The sequence below is a fragment of the Numenius arquata genome, chromosome 3 (assembly GCF_964106895.1).
Source record: "Numenius arquata chromosome 3, bNumArq3.hap1.1, whole genome shotgun sequence".
NCBI classification, from domain to species: domain Eukaryota; kingdom Metazoa; phylum Chordata; class Aves; order Charadriiformes; family Scolopacidae; genus Numenius; species Numenius arquata.
The window spans coordinates 52797165-52817440 of NC_133578.1; the positions used below are offsets into that span (position 1 = coordinate 52797165).

At 44.3% G+C, this 20276-nt stretch overlaps 1 protein-coding gene across 1 annotated transcript in view; it reads right to left on the reverse strand.

The window, feature by feature from the left end:
* Positions 1-13735: 13735 nt before the first annotated feature.
* Positions 13736-20276, reverse strand: part of RAD54B (RAD54 homolog B) — a 72488-nt gene continuing 65947 nt past the window's right edge. The window contains exons 13-15 of the mRNA XM_074145109.1: positions 17969-18035; positions 17468-17668; positions 13736-14366 (exon numbers count right to left, since the gene is read on the reverse strand). Of these exons, the coding sequence (XP_074001210.1) occupies positions 14146-14366; positions 17468-17668; positions 17969-18035 (489 nt within the window). The 3' untranslated portion in view covers positions 13736-14145. The remainder of the gene's footprint in view (positions 14367-17467; positions 17669-17968; positions 18036-20276) is intronic.

Genomic DNA, 20276 nt, shown 5'->3' on the forward strand with positions numbered 1-20276 from the left:
TAACATGAGAAGAAGAAACTTCTATCATAATTAATCCATTTTCAACACACTGCTTTACCAGGAAGTCTGAAGAGTGTGTTTTTAACCAGTGGATCTCCAGGAAATAAGGATATACACAAAGGGAGACCATTTGGGATTAACATACTGCCTGGTTGTCACATACTGGAGCATGAACCATTGGGTGGTGAGGCACTGGAACAGGTTGCCCAGAGAGGTTGTGGATGCCCCATCCCTGGACGTGTTCAAGGCCAGGCTGGATGGGGCTTTGAGCAAGCTGGTCTAGTGGGAGGTGTCCCTGCCCATGGCAGGGGGTTTGGAACTTAGAATCATAGAATCATCTAGGTTGGAAGGGACCTTCAAGATCATCTAGTCCAACCATCAACCTAACTCTGACAAAAAAAACATCACTAAACCACATCCCCCAGCACTATGTCAACCCATCTTTTGAACACCTCCAGGGATGGTGCCTCAACCACCTCCCTGGGCAGCCCATCCTAATGCTTGATGATCTTTAAGGTCCCTTCCAACTCTAACCATTCTATAATTCTATGAAGGTGCACTTGAGGGACTGGGACAACCTTAACAGCTGCAGATTAGTTCAGTTAGCCCAGAGTGCACAGAGGGGCATGTCAGAAGTCTGCACCAACGTTACCAGTGATTATAAACGCATGTTTCTGTTCTAATGCTTGCAAATATTTTTTTTTTAATTCTAGAAATTATTTTTTTTTTTAGTTCTGCATTTTAACATAATAAAATGCATTTTATTGTCACTGATCTCCTTTGGTATTGAGAAGGATGACAAAGTGATCTGGGAAATGTTGGCGCTCCTCCCTCTGGGCAGCAGTGCCATACCCACTTATGATGTTGGGCATTGTTCCTCACCAGACTTTCCTCCTATGAGCAGCAGGTCAAGTCAGTAAACACAATGTCATCTTTGCAAACCCTCTCACACAAATTTCTAGCACCACAAATTAATGACTCCCCTCCTAAAAAGGACAGAGAGACCCTTTACCAGCAATGGCCTGCCAAACCATTGCTGAAAGTTGTTCATCCTAAAGCCTGACCACTCACAGGAGTGTTAGGTGGAAATCTCATGGTGCTGGTGGGAAGATACTCAGGTGGGCTCCAGCGGGTCCCAGGGGGGTGTCAGAAAGCAGCAGCAAATAAGCCACCACACCTGGGCTGAGGTCTGGCAGCATCCCCACGCAGCCTCCTGGTCCACAGCCACGGCTGCGATGCACCATGACAGCACTCGGGAGCTGGGCTGGAGGACAGGAGACAGCCACCTTCTCTCCAAGGCAGTACAAAGATCAGAGCTTCTTATCAGCGCAGCTTGATGGTACAACTCATTGTTCGTTGCAAATCACATACTGAATTCGCTATCCCAGACACCATAACAACAAAGGGCCATATGTTTCCTGGCTTTGCAAATCACATGGGGAGCTGGAGGAGGGACAAGAAATTACTTTGAATATTGCCTGATTGAAAGAAAGCCATTACCCTTCCACCCCACCATGCCCAAAGGCTGGCATGAGTCCGCACGCCCCGACCCCAACCCAGCTGTAGCCCCTCGCTGGTCATGGCCGCAAGCAGGAGGGGTTCTCCAATGGCCAGGGGTGGAACCGGGGAGTGTCAAAGGAGCTCAGCACTGAGACTGCATTATTCCCAGCAATTCATTTCCAGTTTAAGAGGAACATCTGCTCACTGTAACTTCTCATCCTCCTTCCCACCTCCTGTTTTTTCGGTTTCTGACATATTTCCCTGAAAGTGTCCCATGACCACAGTGCAGTAATGCAGTGTGCATCTTCTTCCGAGAGGCGCAGACTACGGTTGGAGAGAAAGGGTTCCCATTGTGAATGTCCTGCAGGGCTCAGCAGAAGCCTGTAGTGTCTCCAGACATGGCTCCTGTCAGAACCTGGCAGGCATTTCAGGTGGACCTGGCATGCCCTGGTATAGAGTATAGCAGGATCTCCTATCTGGGAAAGGCACAGCTACCTCTGCAGGGCCTTCCAGCCAGATTGCTCATCTGAGCAGCCAAACCTCCCACTGAGTTCATAATGCAGTGGAGACTGTGCTCCAGAAGCCACCACCTTTCACAGGGGCAAGAAGTGGTGAAGCCAGGTTGTGTCTGCAGCCAAGCCACCAGCTGGGGTGTTCACAGGGCAGCAAGTCTCAGCAGGTAACTGGACTGTGGGTTGGAGCATCCCCTCTAATGATTCCTCCCCTACCCCCAACATCTTCCACAGGAGAAAATCTGCTGAGAGGCCACCCAGGGCCAACGGGCTCCCACTTGCGGAGTCTCCAGGCCAGCTTCAGAGCTCAGGTTCAGAAAATCTGCTGAGAGGCCACCCAGGGCCAACGGGCTCCCACTTGCGGAGTCTCCAGGCCAGCTTCAGAGCTCAGGTTCAGAAGGACTTTGTTTCATTCCAGCTGACAGCACAACCACCCTCAGCCACCTCAAAACAGGACCTGCTGCTGACAACTGCTGGTAGTAGCCAGAGGCTGTACATTGGGTAATTAATTTTAACTTGTCATTAAACCTGTCTGTGCATCAGCCCCTTTGGCAGAGTCTGTTTAAAAGCTGTACTCGTTCAAACATGAGCTCTCAGCAGTCTCATCAACAGGAGGCTCAGTAGGTTCTCCTGGGTCTGCAAAAAGCAGAGCAGCAAGTAGCTTCAGCTAATAATAAACAACCTCTACAGGGGGTTTCTGGCCACCTGAAGTTATCTGCCCAGCATACTGCAGAGTGAAATGAAAGTGGCACCCCTTTTGAATGACAATTATCAGTGATGCAAACAAATGTTTCTCTGCATTTTACCAGATTTTTCCCCATGGCCTTTCTCAGATGGTGCTTTCTTGGTTCTTAGGAATGCACTTCAGATGTCACCATGCTGGAACCCATCCAGGTTTGGCTTGGATGCTGTAACAGATATTTTTTAGTGGGATGTATACTATTCACACAGGGAACACCCAGAAGTGCAGTAGAAGCTGTCGCATCTGAAGGGAGAGAAGGAGCAAGATATAGTAGCTTCAGATACTTTCCGTAGCAGTTCAGCCCCCTGTATCCTACAGCCTGTTCTGTCTGCAGCTGAACACTCCTAAGGTACGACGGCTCACAGGCATGAGGGAAGAGGAGCTGGAGGAGGCCAGACTTGCTTGAACTGGCTCTGAGCATATTCATGACTTGGAAAAAAAAGCAAAGGGCCAAACTTGAACCATTGTTCCTCTCCTACTCAATTCTTACTCAAGAATTTCAGGAGAAGTGTAGCCTGAAAGAAATTTTGTGTGTGGTCTCCAGATTCTATTGCCTAATTGTAATGCAGTAAGAATTATTTCTGTCCCATGGGACTCTGGCCCTCCCAATGAAATGCCAAGATCCTGGATCCCGATACAATGATGCAAAGTGGATAAATTTGGTAATGGACAGAGTTGGGACCTTCCATGGTCTTAACCGCCACTGAGGGCACGTCTGAAGATTATAATGGGTTGTGATGGAGCAACCTCTTTGAACTGTTACCAGGCACTGTAATTTTGAGAAGCCCTCAGGCTGCCTTAAGTTACTTACAAGATCCTACTGTCTTCTGCTGGCCCTGGAAATGAAAAGAATAGAGTGGTTCTATGCAGTCATTTCTGCTTTTCCCTCTTGGCTTGTAAGCAAGCCTTGGAGAACGATGCCGGCAGCAGCCAGATTTGCAGAGACACAGGTGCTCTGAAACTCAGCATTGTGGCACCAAGCCTTTCAGTGGCCCCTCTGTGTTCAGAAACCATAGCCTTGATTTAGGTGCACAGGCACACTCTGCGACACCTGGAGAGAGCTGCGTACCACAGCTGGGGTCCACAGATGTCTACAGCATCAGGAGGACGACATTTCCCAGCATTCCCAACCTTTGAATCATGGTGGCAAGTCTTTGGCAACAAAACAGTGACCTGAGATTACCCTCAGGGAGTTTAGCGATTCGGGTAGGTGTTTAGTGGGTTTAGACATTTCGCAGCTCAATCTGCAGCTGCAGAGTTCCAGAGTCCCACGGACTGGGATTCCCTAGGTCCCCCCTAGACCAGAGTCCCTAGGACTCCAGGGTTTTAGGAGCCTATAGCAGCACTGGGACAGGACGTAGGTACCCACATCCCTTGGCTGCCGTAACCTGTAGTGCCTGCCAGACACCCACAGTCGGGTGCTGGCTGCAGCTTTGATTTACAAACTGTGGTCTTTGACGTCAGTTGCAAACCTGCACAGCTTGCCCTTTCTTGGCTGGAAGGTACAATTCCATCATAACTCCCTTACGACAGAGCTGGTCACCAGATCCATACGTACCTCACTGATTCCAATACAGAACCAGAGAGATCGTGCCTGACGTCCGTCCGGAAGCAGCAATCGGGTTCACATAAGGTCTCCTTTGTAGCAAAGTCTCCTTCCCTGGTCACGGGCGATGATGCACGACAGCCATCCTATGTCACCCTCACCTTCGAGGGCTCCCTGGGACCACCAGCCTGTATCTCGGTGCTCCCTGCTCTCTCGGGAAGGGCTCTGCAGCCTCCTCACAGCCCGGACCGAGGGACCTGTGAGCAGCTGCTGCCACCCTCAGGTCACCCTCGCAGAAAGCCTCTCTTTCTGCCTTGGCTGAATGCTGCCTCTAAAACAAATAATTAAAAGCAAATTTTAAAAGCAAAACGTCGGCCAGAGTGATTCTTGCCCCTTGCTGGCACCATAGCACTGCCTGCCGTGGATGAGTCAAGGGTTTTAATCTAAAATGCTCTATGTAAGAGCAGAGGCAGCTTTGACACGGGTGGCGCAGACACGGGAGGACCATCGAGGCCACGGTCCCATCACAGGAGACTGCTGCCCGATGATGCCTTAGCTCTCTGCCACCCAAAAACCTCCCAGCCCCCCAAAACCTCCCAGCTCGGCACACCTGGGCCACCAGCCAGGGACCTGTAGGAACACGATGCTCAAAACAAGCTGCGCCCGCCCTGGAAAGGTGTTACCTACAAGGACTGGAACGGCAAGAGGGAAGCTAAAGAAGGAGGTGGCCTGAAGTCACCTTAACTCCCCACTTCCAACCCCCCGGGTAAATCCCCAGCAGGATTGAGACACTCACGCCCTCACACTCCTCTTTCCCAGCAGTAAGAGCGCGCTTGCAAACAGACCCACAGCCGTGGCCAAGGCTGGAAGAGTGCTGCGTCAAGCAATTTTAATTGCTTTTTAACGAGTGTTTTGCTTGCATTTATACCGCCACGCACCACCTCCATCAGCTTACAGCAGCTGAGGGGCATAGGTCTTGACACAGTTGAGATGAGATAGCAACGAAGGTGGGGAAACCACCTGTGGGGCGAGAGGCAGGGTGCTGTTCCGAAGGCAGGCGGTGCCCTCCTGGCTTCCAGGGCTGCTGGAAGCTGCTCATCCCAAAGGAGGGATGAGCTCAGCGGAGAAAACTTTGCTTCTGCCAGCCCTTGGTAGCCAGGGGTTTGGCTTTTAGTGCCTAGCCACTTAAACAAAAGCCAGTTTGAAGGTGGGCAAAAATCTTTGTTCTTATTGCTCTCCTGCTATACCTGTGATCTTTTCACTTCTGTGATATTTCTGTAATTCTCCCAGGGAGAGGAAAAGAAATTAATTGTCTGGAGACTACTTTTATTGACACATATAAGCGCAGAACTAAATAAGCCTCGTCCTGGAAGAAATATTATGTCTTCTCAACAATGTACAGTTAAGCCTCCTGCTGGTGATAAGGATTTCTGTTGGATGCTTCTTTCCAGAGGTTGCTTGCATGCTGAAGTAGAGAGCAAGCAGAAATTCTTTTCCAAATAAGTTTTGTTCATAAGAGTGTCAGGTTCAGCAATATTTTCATCTCCAGCATGTTCTTCCCTCCTCATATTTTGTCAGTTGGATTCTGGAACCATCATAGCTGCCAGGGAACAAAAGCTCTAGCAAGGTAATTCCTGGGCTGTTTTTAGCTTTCAAATCAAAGTTGGGATTTCAGAACTTGCAACACGTTAGCAGTTTCTTAAAGACCTTGCCAGGCCATTAAAGCTTGCAACATCTTTGGGAGGGGTGATAGGGATTGCTATTGCTTTTGAGTTAGGCTTTTCTTTACAGTACAGCTGTGTGAAACAACATAATGGCGAGTGAGACTCAATGACTAGACAAAGAGTAGAGCCCTTGCTAAAAGCAGCTTGAGGAAAGCTGGTGCTACAATTTCAAAGTGTCTCTCGAGTTTAGGCAACCTTCCACTGTTCACCTGCATGCTGCAGGCCCCTTGGTTAACGCTGCCTCCTGGCAGCTGCCAACGCTGTTAGTAAAAGATCTCACAACCCTTTCCAGGCCACCGATTTCATACTGGTGGTAAATATGCTTCCCTCCACAAAGCAGGATCCCTGAATTCTGTCATCGTATCAGATTCCAAAATCCCATTCTTCCTGAGCAGATTCTGTTGTTCTACGTCCACCACAGATTTTAGAACCCAAGGAGCTTTTGAAGATAGTTGGTGACTGTTAGTCAGTCACAGACCTCACAGATCTGTACTTTATCCATACTCCTAACACAGTCCAGGAGATCATCGAGTCCAACCCTTTACTCAGAGCAGGGCCAACTTCAACATTAGAAAAGGTTGCTCTGGATTTTGTTCAGTCCAGTTTTGAAAACCGCTAAGGATGGAGCTTCTGGGCGAGCCTGTTTCAGTGTTAGTCTCTCTTGCTGTGTTTTTTTTTTTTCCTTTTCTTTATATCCAGTCAGAATTTCTCCTTCTACAGTACAGAACTATCGCCTCTTATCCTTTTGTTGTGCACCTCTGACAAGAGTCCAGATCCATCATCTTTCTAAACCCCGGGTCAGATGTCTGACCTCCCCCCCTACACAGGCAAGTGCTCCATGCAGTTTGGTTAATTTATCTTCACACCACTGCTATCAGATGAAGAGTTATTAACCACACTTACGGGGTGGAGCACAGAGACTAAAGACAGCAACTAAAAATCAAAGAAACTAAAAGTCAAAGACATTTGCTAATTTGGAATGCCCCGTTTGAGATAAATGGTACCAAATTTCCATATATGTAAAAAGCACAAATTCTGTTCACATCACCTGCCACTCAACTTATTCCCTGCTCTTAGCTGGATGCAGCAAGGAAAGAGAAGACATGTCCATACAAGATTTTATTGTGACACATTCGTACAAGGCCATTAAACGTCCACAAGGCAACGCTAATCCTGAATGCCGGCAGCCTGCAAAATGTTATCTGCATCCTTTAAGAGTTTGTGCTGCAATGAAAGTTGCAAACACCTTCATCTGGATCATACTTTCAAATTTCCAGTGATTCACAAATCAATAGCAAATAGAATTCAATGACTCTGTCACAGCTTATAGACGTCAGCTGAGAGGAAACAATTGCTTTACCAGCGACTTCACGGGTACTTGCCAAAGGCAGAATGGTGAGACTCGGGAATCACAGGGTCCATTACAGGATCTGGAGGAGACCATCCTTCCTCTTTTTATTAGTGGTATCTGGTTCCAACCTTGATTTCTCGACCATCTCATCCTCACCCATCCCGCTTGCTCAGCAGGACCTGGCCTTCTTTGGCTTCTCCACCTGCCTCTATGTGCCACCTTAGCCTTTGCCTAGTCCCAGCCCTCCCTCCTACCCATCCATCCCCTTGTTCCCCCAGTTCCCCTCCATGTCTACTTTCTCTCTCTCTGTGCCAGTCCTGATCTCACCAGTTCCCTTATCCCGTACCACCTTGGGTCTAGTTTTACTGCTCTGAGCTGGTTCTTTTTCTTCCTTGAGGCAGACGGGATGTTGGTAGGCTGATTTAACACACAGATGAGATGGTCCCTTGCTGTCAGCTGCTGCATTTGTGCCCTGCCCAGGCACAAAAACTCAAAAGCCTCACTTCCTCACGTATTTCCCCAAAAAGCGACTAAGACATGAGGAGGGAAGTACCTCCCCGGATTCACAGTTCCAGCTTCATTTATATTAAGTCAAGCAGAGAGCAACTGGAAGCAAGAATTACTGGAAGAATCCCTTGAAACAACTCGGGTCAGACTGTAGTCAGTCTGTGGGATGTGGTGTGTTGAGGGCCCGGTCACAGGTAACAGCTCTGAGGGAATGCAGCTTGCTCAAACTGGTAAAACCTAGCACTTCTGAGTCTCATCCAAGCCTGGTGTGGAAGACACCGGGAGACGTTTTAGCTGCTCAAAAGGAAGAAGTCTTTACCATACATATTCCTACTGCCTTTCTCTTGCAAATATTTATAAGCTGGTGCAGATTCTAAGGGGAACAGGGAAAAACACGCTAATACAGACGACATGCCTTTTCCTTCCATCTCTTCCCATCTCTATTTTAAGTCCTAATCCAAAATACGAAGGCAAGAAGGCATTTCAGCAGAAGGGTTTCCAGTTCTGGAATAAGGACAAAACAAACTGTTTTTTCCTACCCACAGTCTTAGGAACAGATCAGCCATTTTTGGTGAAGCTTTTGACCTAACACAAACGTAAATCAGCCTGGCAGCAGAAAATTGGGGGGGGGGGGGGGGGAGGGGGGAGGAATTTAGTCCAAACAGGGAAAGTTTCAAAGTAACAAGTGAATGAGAAAAGTGCTGTATAGCTGGAAGTGCTGGCCAGCTTTAGTGGGAGGAAGTACTGCTACCCCTTCTACGTTCGTAGTACTTGTACCAAATATGACATTAGCATCAGCAGCTCACAAAGGTTCATCTACTTCCCTCAATGATTTGAGCAGTTAATCCAGATCCCCGGTCTGCGAGGCGTTGGATAAACCCTGGCTCAACGAGGCTGTGGAGACCCCCGTGTCCAAGCCAGCTACGGGACAGGATGAACACCCCATCAAAGGCAACACTTTCCAACCGGAGGGAGGAAATTTCAGGCTGCACTTCTACTGTTGAGCAAACTCCATCCCTCCGAAGGAACCTTGACAAGTCAAGGGTCACAAGGGAGCCCTCTGTTACGTGACATAACTTACACTACAGAAAACTAAAGCCTGGGCCAAGGCTCTCATAACGAAGAGAGGGAAAAGATTGACAGAAAATACCCCAAAATCTAGCTTGCAGGGGCACGGGTTTTTTGTCACAGTGGCTGAAATTTTGCCTGTTTGTAAGGAAACGAATTAGAGGAGAATGAAGAGCACATGTTGTCAAGTGGGTGTAAATCAAACCAAGCAAACAAAGGAGCACAGGGAGAACTCAGGCTGACATCAAGGCTTAGAGAGAAGAGGAGAAGCTGGAAGCAGCAACAGTTGCAGATGCTTTTAGACAGACGTTATTTCCTTCAAATTAGCTTAGATTTCCACATGCTGATCAAAAGCCGGGTAAAAGGTACCAGCTACCAATGCGCCCAACCAGGGCAGTTTCTAGCAGGATACCCACAAGCTGGTTTCGTGTTCAGTATCTGGGTCCTGACTCGTGATGCTTGTGCAAACACCTACTGCCCCTGAAGAGCGGAACACTGTCTCGTACGTTATCAGTCCTGTAAGTACCTATGTCTACAAAAGCAGTATTGCCTTTGTACTAAGTAACAGCACACAAAGCCTTGTTAAAAACAGATTTCAATTCAGCTTATTCTTCAGTTACTCTGTAAAGCCAAAAGTGGTTTTCCTCATTGTTCTTTATAGCCTTCCCAGATCTTCTAGCCACAAACACATCATTTATTTAAGCCACACATAAACAACCATGATTTACGTCAACTTTTCATTCAATGGAAAGCACATGAAAGAACTACTTTCCTTCTGTGTGTTACTTGCCTGCAAGGGCTGGAGTCTCTCTTTGCAAATTCCTGGTGGTAACCCCAAAGAGTTGTCAAAGCTTGTTCCATATTTGGCATTTTAAGAAATTCCCGTGAGTTTATTCCATTACGGAATCATTCAGTCACCATTTGGCACCTTTTTTTTTTTTTTGCACCACATGATGAGTCAAAGAACTTCATGATCTCTGAAGAAGCCAGACCCTTAACCGGACTTGATGTCAACCTCTTTTCAGAATGCAAGATATATCTACTGCAGTTGCCGTACAAACTTGTACGACACCCAAAGCTTGTTATACGGTTCCTTGTCTGACAATAAGTGAAGAGTTATAATTCAGATTGCTATTCTGCAAGTGAATAATGATACAGGGTCACCATCTCAATCACAAAAAAAAAAAACCGAGCCAAGATGGATAAAAGCTGAATCAACAAAACCAGTCATATGAAACCAGTTAAAAAAAGCCCTTGCTGCAATATACAGAAATAAATAAAACACCACCCCTTCTGCTTTTTAAAATCAGGGTTGGTCTCAGCCGAGAACATGCAGTACGCTTGTCTCTTTGGCACTATGCCCTGTACACCAGAAGTAACAGAATTTCTCCAAAATCCCCTCTTCCCAGCCAAGAGCTGGCGAGGAACACAATATTGATTGCTGAATCTGAGGGCTGGTTGACAACCCTCCCTACCCAGCGTGACTCAGAGCCCTGCAGTAGCCGTTCTAAGATTAGCCAACCATTCCCTAAGCGCACACCTCTTTATGTTCTGTTCTCCTGACAGGGCGAGCACTCCTCTCTGCCCGCCGGTGCAAAGCAGCTCAAATTGGTGTCATTCAAGGCAGTATCTGAGCTCAGGTTGAGGATTATCAAGTCACAGTGTGCTCAACATCTAACACCTATAATGGCAGTGGGAAGTTTAGCCGGCACTGCACTCACCACTTGCTGCCTCAGGCATACCTCTTCGCTCTCTACATTTTTGCTGATGCTGTAGCACTAATAAACGTCAAGTACTGACAATCTTCGCTTAGCATTTGTTGAAAAAAATATGCTGCTTGCCATTGTGCTTATCCCTGTGGCTTCTGCTGCTCTCGTTTTTCATGCTGCACTGAAGAAGCCACCATTTGAGACCTATTGCTAGGCAGACCTGCCTTATTCTTTGTGGCGGGTCCCTAGGAACCACCACTTGGTGGATGAACACTTGCATCCCTCAAAAATGGGAAAAGGCAGCCAAGTACATTGATTGACACTTTATATTTCAAGCATTGCACAAGAACACAGCCGTGACTTCAACAGCCCTTGCCTCCCCCTTCCTGCAGAGGAAATCTTGGATCCAGGAGACTAGGACTGATTGGTGGCATCACTGGCAGAGAATCCAGAAGCCACATCTGAGACCATCTGCTAGGACCTGGTACTTGCCTTTTAGCACCAGCCACTTTCCCCATCCTCTAGGGTTTCACAACTGTTAAGAGAAAGGGCAACATGACCTTTTAGAGACGGGAAATCCTCTATATACCTTATCAGTCAACAGTCAGATTAGGCTAAATTCACCACAGGTCCTTTTCCTAGTTGATGTTTCTCACCTATGGGTGAAGAAATCCACATGTCCATGTGCTGCACTCTGTATGAAAACACTAATTATTATACTATGATTATGTGGGCAGGATGGGCTAGTCTCATTTTGCAGGCCATTGTAGACTACTGTGAGAGAATCATTGAGAGAATCAAAGACAGCATAATGAATTAGAGTCTGTATTCATGCTTCCTATATTTTCCACAACCTATTCTTCCAGTGAGAAATGTAATTTTCCAGGAGACATCAAATTTCCAAATCAGATTTTCAATCTGCATCATGTGTAAAGCCATGTTCAACCTGTTATTTGGGTAGTATTGTCTTACCCAAACAACCAAGAAGCACATGCAGGCTCCCATCATGCCCAGAAGGGTTAACGAGACGTGTACGTTTGGCTGGCCGGGTGGATGCTGGAAGATCCCTCCATCACCATGCATCTGCCACTGCCAGAGACGTGGGGCAGCTTGGCGTAGCAGGGCACAGACAGGGAATCATCAGGAAGCTATAACCAGCATTAGTGTGTTTGTATAGGCCACTTTGGGCTTCTTAACCTTGAAGCAACATTACTTAGTGTGATAGCCCATCTGCCAGAAATCCCTCCCAGAACCATGATCTGAGCCTGAATCAACTTCACACACACAGCAGTATGTCTGGGGGCTCATCTCCTCTGGCCTCCCGAGAGCTCCATGGTGGTCCAGCACCAGCTTTTATCTTATTTATTTAAAAACTGCCAAACTAAAACTACCCTGGAGGCCAAACAATGTAAGGGCTTCTCTGCCGGACCTGTGTTCCCCCAGCATGCAGCTACAGCTGTATTGTGCAGAGTGGTGCATGACGTGACAGCACGTAGGACTGTCTGAGGGCAGGACTCAACAGAAAAGGTGAGAGAGCTGCTGAGAAAGCCCTGAGGGACTGCCTTGGGCACAGGAGATGAAACATGGCCCGGTGTGGATCCTGGAGCAAACTTCCTTCTCTTATATGCCCAGGTTTCCTCAACAGCTCTCCCAGTCGGTTCGCTCCAAACCAGAGCGGGCTCATGCGTGTTCAGTGGAGATGACCAGGGTCCCACAAACGAACCAGTGATGGAACTAAAGTGCTATCCACTTGTTCATGCAGATGCAAGAAACCGCACATGAGATCAGCGTCAGTAGAGAGCAGAGAATGCCAGCGTGCTTCCTACAGACAGGGACAGGAGCACAACTTACAGAAACTTATGGGCAGCACAGGTCTAAGCATGATCAGTCTCAGATAATTATTAATGACAATAATCATTATTACACAGATTGGCTAGAAACTCTTCCTTGAGCTACAAAGCTGCAGGCAAACCTTGCCCTTGCTAATTAAAATAAGCTGTGGGAGCCGTAAGATATCAGCCTTTGTCTGTCAACAATGGGGCACCACAGCAACACAACACCTGGAGAGCGTGACCACCACATTCCACAAGGTGTAGAATAGACTCTTTAACAGCCAGCCTAAAACGTTAAAGAATTAAACTCTATCTGTTAGCACAATTCTAGCTGTTACCAAGAACACAATTTGCATGCCAAAAAGATGTTCGTAATTGATGACGTTCTCAATCAGTCTCTCACTTTGGTTCTCATTATTTTCTGGTGTCATTCAGCATTCAGAGTCAGAGGAAACTCAAAAAATCCTCTGAAATAAATGTGGATGGTGACAAGACGTCAGTGCACCCTTTGGCCTTCCATACCCAAACTGCATCAAAATGCAAGGAAAACATCTGATGATAGGTTAGGATGGACTGTGAACTCAGTGACAGTCTACAGAAAGGGAGAAACTGTTATAAAATGGAGAACAAACCAATTTTAACTATTTTATGAATATCGGTTGGGCTTTTAGCCACTGCTATCACAACACGTATGAAATATCCAGAGGTTGTACATCATGTGGCACAACGCAGGATTACCACAATGGAGCCTTATTCTTGCTCGAGGTCTTTCAAATTCTGTCAGTTTGCAGTATTTCTGAAAATTATCCAATTTTCTGTTCTTCTGGGCCTTCCAAAGTACTTCACTTAAAAGCTATAAACTGATTTCAAACTTCTGCACCTTCAAAGAAGAAGGAAAATACACCCATAAAAAATATACCATGAAACCAGTACCGCCCAGTACTCCGGTGCTTGGCAAAAACTGTCCTTAAAAGGAGTTAGCTAAATGTAGATAAGCCTGTACTCTGTACATCTGAGAAATAAAGTTTGTTTATTTTCCCAAGTAAAAGCCACAGGTGAATTTAAGAATATTTTGACATAGTATCAAGCTGTGATCTCAGAATTTTGGATCTCGGTGGCTATCGTTCTGAGTTTCATTAAGTCGTAGATTCAAGGGAACAAACACCTACCTTGTTATAAAGCCTCAGTTACACAGATACGTAACTTTTCATTGTCAAAACAAAAATCCAACCAGAGTCTTGTTAACAGCATATACATTTATACAGTGTTGCCTAATCTGATAAAATTTGGCTCAAGATTTGCCAGCTTTACAAGCAATGAATCATTATGATCAAATGAGAACTATAGAACAAAGTAGACATACACAGGAATGTGCATAAAAACAACCTTGTTAATTATGATATCAAAAGAACAGAAGACTGGAAAGCAAAGTTAGTTTTTAAAATCTGTATTATAATTATCATTAAGTATGATTAACTTAGTAGTAACTGTAACTTTGTATAAACAACGGGAATCACATTTACCCAGAAACCCTGTCAGAAACACACAGAACAGAACTTGGCAAAAAGAACAAAATGCAACTGCACATCAGCACAGCTGTTTCCCATACCTATGGGGAGGAGGATGCAAGTGGTAGGGGAAAGACACTTCAGTTTTACTGGGTGGGGGAAGCTGGACTGGTTACATTCTGGAAAACAAAAGAAGCATTCTCTTTTATCCTTTCAAGGAAAGGATCAGCTAGAGCCTGATGTTGCCCAGAGAAATGTTTCCATTGCATCAACTGTGACATGGAGAGCGGTTTCTTTGAATTAGGCTTCCCATGGTTTTGGCCAAGCTGGCAACTTCTAGATACAGAAGGCTTTTCTGAGGAAGGATCTGAAAAAAAAAAAAAAAAAAAAAAAAAAAAAAAAAAAAAAAAAAAAGATGCAGTAGACTAATCAGAGAAAACTAGGACAGAAAATTTCAGTCTGAATCAATAAGCCAGTTGGTGATAATAAATGAGAGAAAATAGAACAGCATATATAATCCTTCTATGTCACTGAAACCCAAACATATGCATCCGCAGTAAGAGGGGAAAGGCTGTTTCTTGCTCATTGACTGAGTTTATCAAAATCGCCATATGCTAGCATAAAGACAAATCCTTTTACACATGGATGGGAAAGGAAATATCTTATCTAGTAATTTCATTTCTTCTGTTTTCCTAATTCTCTGACATTTGGGCTGCTCCCATTCTTTAAGTAAACCTGAATCTAGAAGTATGTTGCAGCAAAATTCATGCTAGCTTCTATTTCCTCCCAGAGAATTCATTCCAAACAGCTAAAAATAGTTTGAATAGCTACTTCATTGACTCAGCACACTAGAGCTGTGCACTCTATACATCCAGTTTATGCCAAGTTGTTTAACATACGCAATACTGTATATACTGTATATCACAGTAAGGAAAAGACTACTGCCTGTGAAGCACCGAGCAATTCACTTTTGACAAAGGATCCTAAACAGTACCAGGTCATTGCAGGGTATGTCACACGTTGCTGGCTTCATGATTCATCCGATGCATGTGATAAATGAAGAAATCATTTTGGATGGAAAAAATTGCATCACTGCTGTTATCGGTTTCAAACCTGTCATCAAATATTTTCACAGCAGCATTACATGTCCCTTAGGAAAGCCCAGTGATATGAGCAGCATGACTCAGAGTATTCTTGAGTTTTTTTAAAGTTTTGGAGAGCCCATAACTGGAGAGTCATATTATGCAAGACTTTCCTTTTGACTGATATATGATGCACATTTGCACTAGACTTGAAACATTCTTTTACTGGCCTGAAGAAAATTCAGAATAGATGCACTTCTTGAAGTCATAGACTACCAGGTTGGAAGGGACCTTAAGGATCTGGTCCAACCTTTCTTGGCAAAAGCACAGTCTAGATAAGATGGCCCAGCACCCTGTCCAGCTGAATCTTAAGAAGTGTCCAATGATGGGGAATCCACCATTTCCCTGGGGAAATTATTCCAATGGCTGATTGTTCTCATTGTGAAAAATTTTCCTCTTGTGTCCCATTGGAATCTCCCCTGGAGTAACTTGTACCCATCACATCTCGTCTTTTCCATGTGACTTCTTGTAAAAAGGTGAGTCTCCATCTTCTTTATAGCCACCTTTTAATTACTGGAATGTGGTGATAGGGCATCCCCTAAGCCTTCTTTTCCCAAGGCTGAATAAACTCAGTTCTCTCAGCCTTTCCTTGGATGGTAGGCTTTCTGCACATCAGTATCTGTCCCCAGGAATCTGGACTCTGGTTCCCTGATGAAGTACTTGGAAAGCTTTCTGTTCTTAGGAAAGGCAAAGGGACCAACTAATGGTAGCTGCATTCTGGGATGATCAAAATGAAGACCATAACTCACAACAACTTGACCAGGTAACTGATGAGCCAGTTTGTCCTCTACTGTTTAGGAAATCAAACTTTCCCCTCACTCTATCAGTTCTACCACTTAAGCCTAAGAATGACCTTCAGGTTTTTCCTTGATTTCCTGCCAAAAAGGTTCTGTTCACTGGGACCAAGATATGATTACCCTTGAGGAAGTCCTGGTTACATTCGCTGCCCTGAGATACAAGAGACTGATGTTGTGGTTGAATTGATGGAACCAATATGTGCTCAAATCATAAGACAAGCACTTAAGAGTGTTAAGAAAATTGCAAAATGCTAAATAAAATTATATGCACCAGTGTTCAGAACAGTAATACTATAATATTTCTTTTGATTTCTGGCTAACATTTTACATTAAAGGTGCTTTTTCCACACAGATCCTGCAATAGTACCTAAGTGGAGGCTGGTATATTTTAGAACATCACTCACTCATGCAAAACCAGAAGGTCTAATTTTTCAGTCCTTAAAGAAAGATACAAAGGCCATGAAATCAGTATGTGGGGCAAAATTAAAGGAGAAAGTCAAATTCTTACGGCTACAGAAGCACTGTGCTTTCCCTAACCACGTCCTCCCCATTTCGGATAGAATGGGATGAGAAAGGAACACAGCTCTAGCCCACTACAGAGACATGCGAACCATCAAGCAAAATAGTCTCATTGGCTCTGTTGAGCACACGCGCTCTTGTAACCGTTTCTTTGGCTCTTTTTATTGTGGTACCTGTGCGCATTTAGAAGAGATCAGTATTGGTACCTCATTATCACATCTGTGAATACTGTATATGGATATTTCATGCCCAAAGGAAAGAAACATACCAGGGCAATTGACACTCTTTCCTCTAAGAAACTAGATGCACTATCAAATTAAAATGAATGAGATGTAAACATAACTTAAGATAATTTTTCTTTTTTAACTCTGCTCTAACTTAATTCTATATACCTGTATGCAGCAAGGTATTAAAACAATTTTGGCATGCTAAAAGAACAAGAGAGACAGGTTCCTGCAGAAAGGATAGATGTGAATTGCAACTTGGGTTTACAACTGCCAGAGGATCTTCCATTATTTCTTAAAGACCTATTTTAATCATCCTCCATGAGCTTTACCTAATAACTGTGGAGGGTTATATTCAGAGATTTGGCGCATCATTATCTGCATCTTCATTTGGTACTGCTGGTACCTGGTAAAGCTGTCCACAGATAAGCCTTTGAACTGACACTTACCAGCTACTCATTATTGTATTTAGAAACAAAACACCATTAGAGTGTCATTTGGTTGTGATGAATCACTAATTGAGCTGGCCATAGCTAACTCAAGGAATTAAGAGGTATGATACATGAATTGGTTGTTACAGCAAGGAATGAATCTTTTTTCCTCTTCATCTTGTGAAGACCCCCTATGGATCAGAAAAATCAGCCAATATCTCAAATATCCCACAATAAACCTGATTACTTCAATCCCATTTTACTGAGCATCACGGTTTTCTCCAGTGACAGACCATATATTCAGAATGGACGTTCTACTTCAGCAATCACCAGAGATAATGAAAAAGCAACTCACTTTGATGGTCTTTTTTTCCCATACAGTCACACTCAAGCAAGTCATGGGTAACACAGCTGGAATCTTCATGAAGAGTAAAGAGATCTCTAAGCTCCTCTATGGAAAAATGGATGTGTTCAGATGTCTTGGAAAGGTCTACAACTGCCCCAGAAAGGTCTTGTTTGCTGATCTGTCTTTGATAAATCTTTTCTTCTATTGAGCCTGTATTGAAAAAAAAGATTAGCTGGGATAATTTTTGACTAGTATTCCCAACACGGAAAGTCAAATCCATTTCTTTTAATAATATTCATAGGAAATGCTAAACCACTATTTTCTGTTATTAAAGCAAAACCAAAGCAAAGCTAAATGAATCAATGTGATGTTTGTATTTTAACTGAATTCAGAACAAACTATTTTTTTTAACGAGCAAATGATTCCCCAAAACACTTTCTCCCTTTCTTTTACTGACAAAATTTCAAATAGCTGTGTCACTCAAGGGTATCTTTGAGCCCCACCTCTGACCTGTGGTTAGCAGTCTGTAGATATGTACAGCATGTTTCTGACCATCTCTCCACACTCTGGCCATTGCCTGAAGAAAGCAAAAAGATGACGAGCATTAACAGCCTACTATACAATAGTATTTAAACTAAAACTTGTAGCCTCTGCTGATCAAACTACCAGTTCTGCTGGCTCATTCAGAAAGATGTTGCCCAAAGAAAGCGCTCCTCAGTAACTGTCTTCGACTGTTTTTACAAAAGTCTTCTGTTATTAACTGTAAATAAATTTGAAAACATAATTTGCTTTCTGTCATTTCTGCTCCCCTTTCTTTCTCTGTGGTACAGTAGGAAGGTAGGGGTTTGACCTCTTTCCTGCCAGAAAGGCAGGAAATATTAGTTTTCCAAGCATTAGCAGCTCTTTTCAGTAATACTCATCATTCTCCGTTATCTCCAAATGCTTTTTGCCACAATACAGCTTTAAAAATGACACTGCAATTTTGTTTAAAATTGTAAAATTAGTGGTTCACACACTTTTTAATTCTTAAACAAACAAAATGTTATACGATTTTTGTAAAAAATGTAAGGGTTACAAGTACATATTGCGTACAAGTACCCACAACATGGCTTGTGGTCTTTGGCAACCTGTAGCAATTTTGACTGATTTAGCAGACTGCGTTTCAAGAAACAAGGCAAGTGACCACATGAGGGTACTAATTCACACTTGGAATGGGAGCAGGGCCAAGAATCAGATTTTATTTCAGGTATTAAGCACACAGCATTACTGTACAACAAAAAAGTTTCTTACTGCGGTGATAAAAAGAATTTTTTTAATTGTTATTGTTAAGGACTATTTGAACTGAACACTCTTATGCCAACTAACTAATCCCTTGAGTCCAACAGTGCTGTTACAAGACTAGCACAGCACTGGCTTTGTTTTCTTTCTTTTACCATCACTGCCACGTGATTTTCTTATTCTCTTAATTCTGATCAGAACCTCTCCCTTTTTCTCAGGTATTGCAAATTGACAGCAGCACTTGCTATGCACTCTAATCATAATTTTCTTTTCTTTTTAGAAACACGGCGTTGAGAGATATTAGTTGTTCAGCTTAAATAAGTAAGTTTTCATTAAAATAAATTACTTAGGGTTATAATATGGTGTGATTTATGCTGTTTGCCTAGCTTTACTTAGCTTAAGCAGCTAGATTTGCTGAAGCCTTTAGGCCACAATACAGTTAATTTTCTTAGTAATTTTCCTAGTAGCTGGTACAGATCTATGTTTAGACTTTTAGCATGAGGAAAATGTCGATAACACACTAATATTTTGGTAGTGTTTTTCCCTAAGTCCCAGACTTCCCAGTTCCCCATGTTTTGCCAGCGAGCACAGGTGCACAAGAAGCGTAAACCAGAAGATAAGGGGGCTCCAACCGCCAGCAGGGACTGCAAATCAATGAGATAAGAGCAGTCAATGGCTGGCCTGCCTGCCTGGACACAGAAAAAGAACCCAACAAGGTGTTAGAAGACCTCAGATCAGAAGTCATCATTGGACTTATAGAGATCGTGGGGGTGTAATTGCCCAGGGGTGTCTTTGTTCGACGTCCCTCTCTGGAGGCACCCAGCTAGCTGACCCTCCTGCTGTACCCTTCAATTACGTTATTTATTTCTATAAAATCTAGTGTCTGAGACTCTTCTGCGGGAAACCCCCAATTTGGGTTATACTCTGTGCTTACATTAGAAAACAACTGAGCGCATTTTTCAGCATCCTCTCTCGGTCTCAGCATTTTACTCCCCCGTGAAGATAAATCGCCAGAATTCCAAGGCTGATTAGTAAATAGATGCAACACAGGGGGGAGCCTGGCCACCTGGGGTCGAGCCTGAAGAAGAAGGTAGTACGTCTGAGAGCACGTGACGAGTGAAAAGGGGCACCCGTTGGCTCACTAGGGTTGCCCACTGCCAAGGGACCTTGGTCCCAGCAGTTAAAGACTCAGCTGGTGTGTGAATGCTCGGGCAGCAGCTTCTCCTTTAACACAACTTTCCAGTTAAGAAGAGCTCAGGAGACAAAGGGGATACAGGACTCGGTCCTCCAAGGAAACCAGAATTTACTCCTCATTTTTTTACTGCAAGGGGGCTTCTAATGATACCAAAATATATATAATATGACAGAAAAATGTTTTTTCTATTCCTCTCAGATACAGGTTTCCTCCAGTAAATATACCTGTCCAGATGCAAGGTGATAACTGGGTAATGATAAGATGTGTAAAGCCAGGCATTTCAAAATCAATCAAGATCTCAATTTGATGCCCGTCCCAGCCCCTATGTATACAGTTGTATCAGAC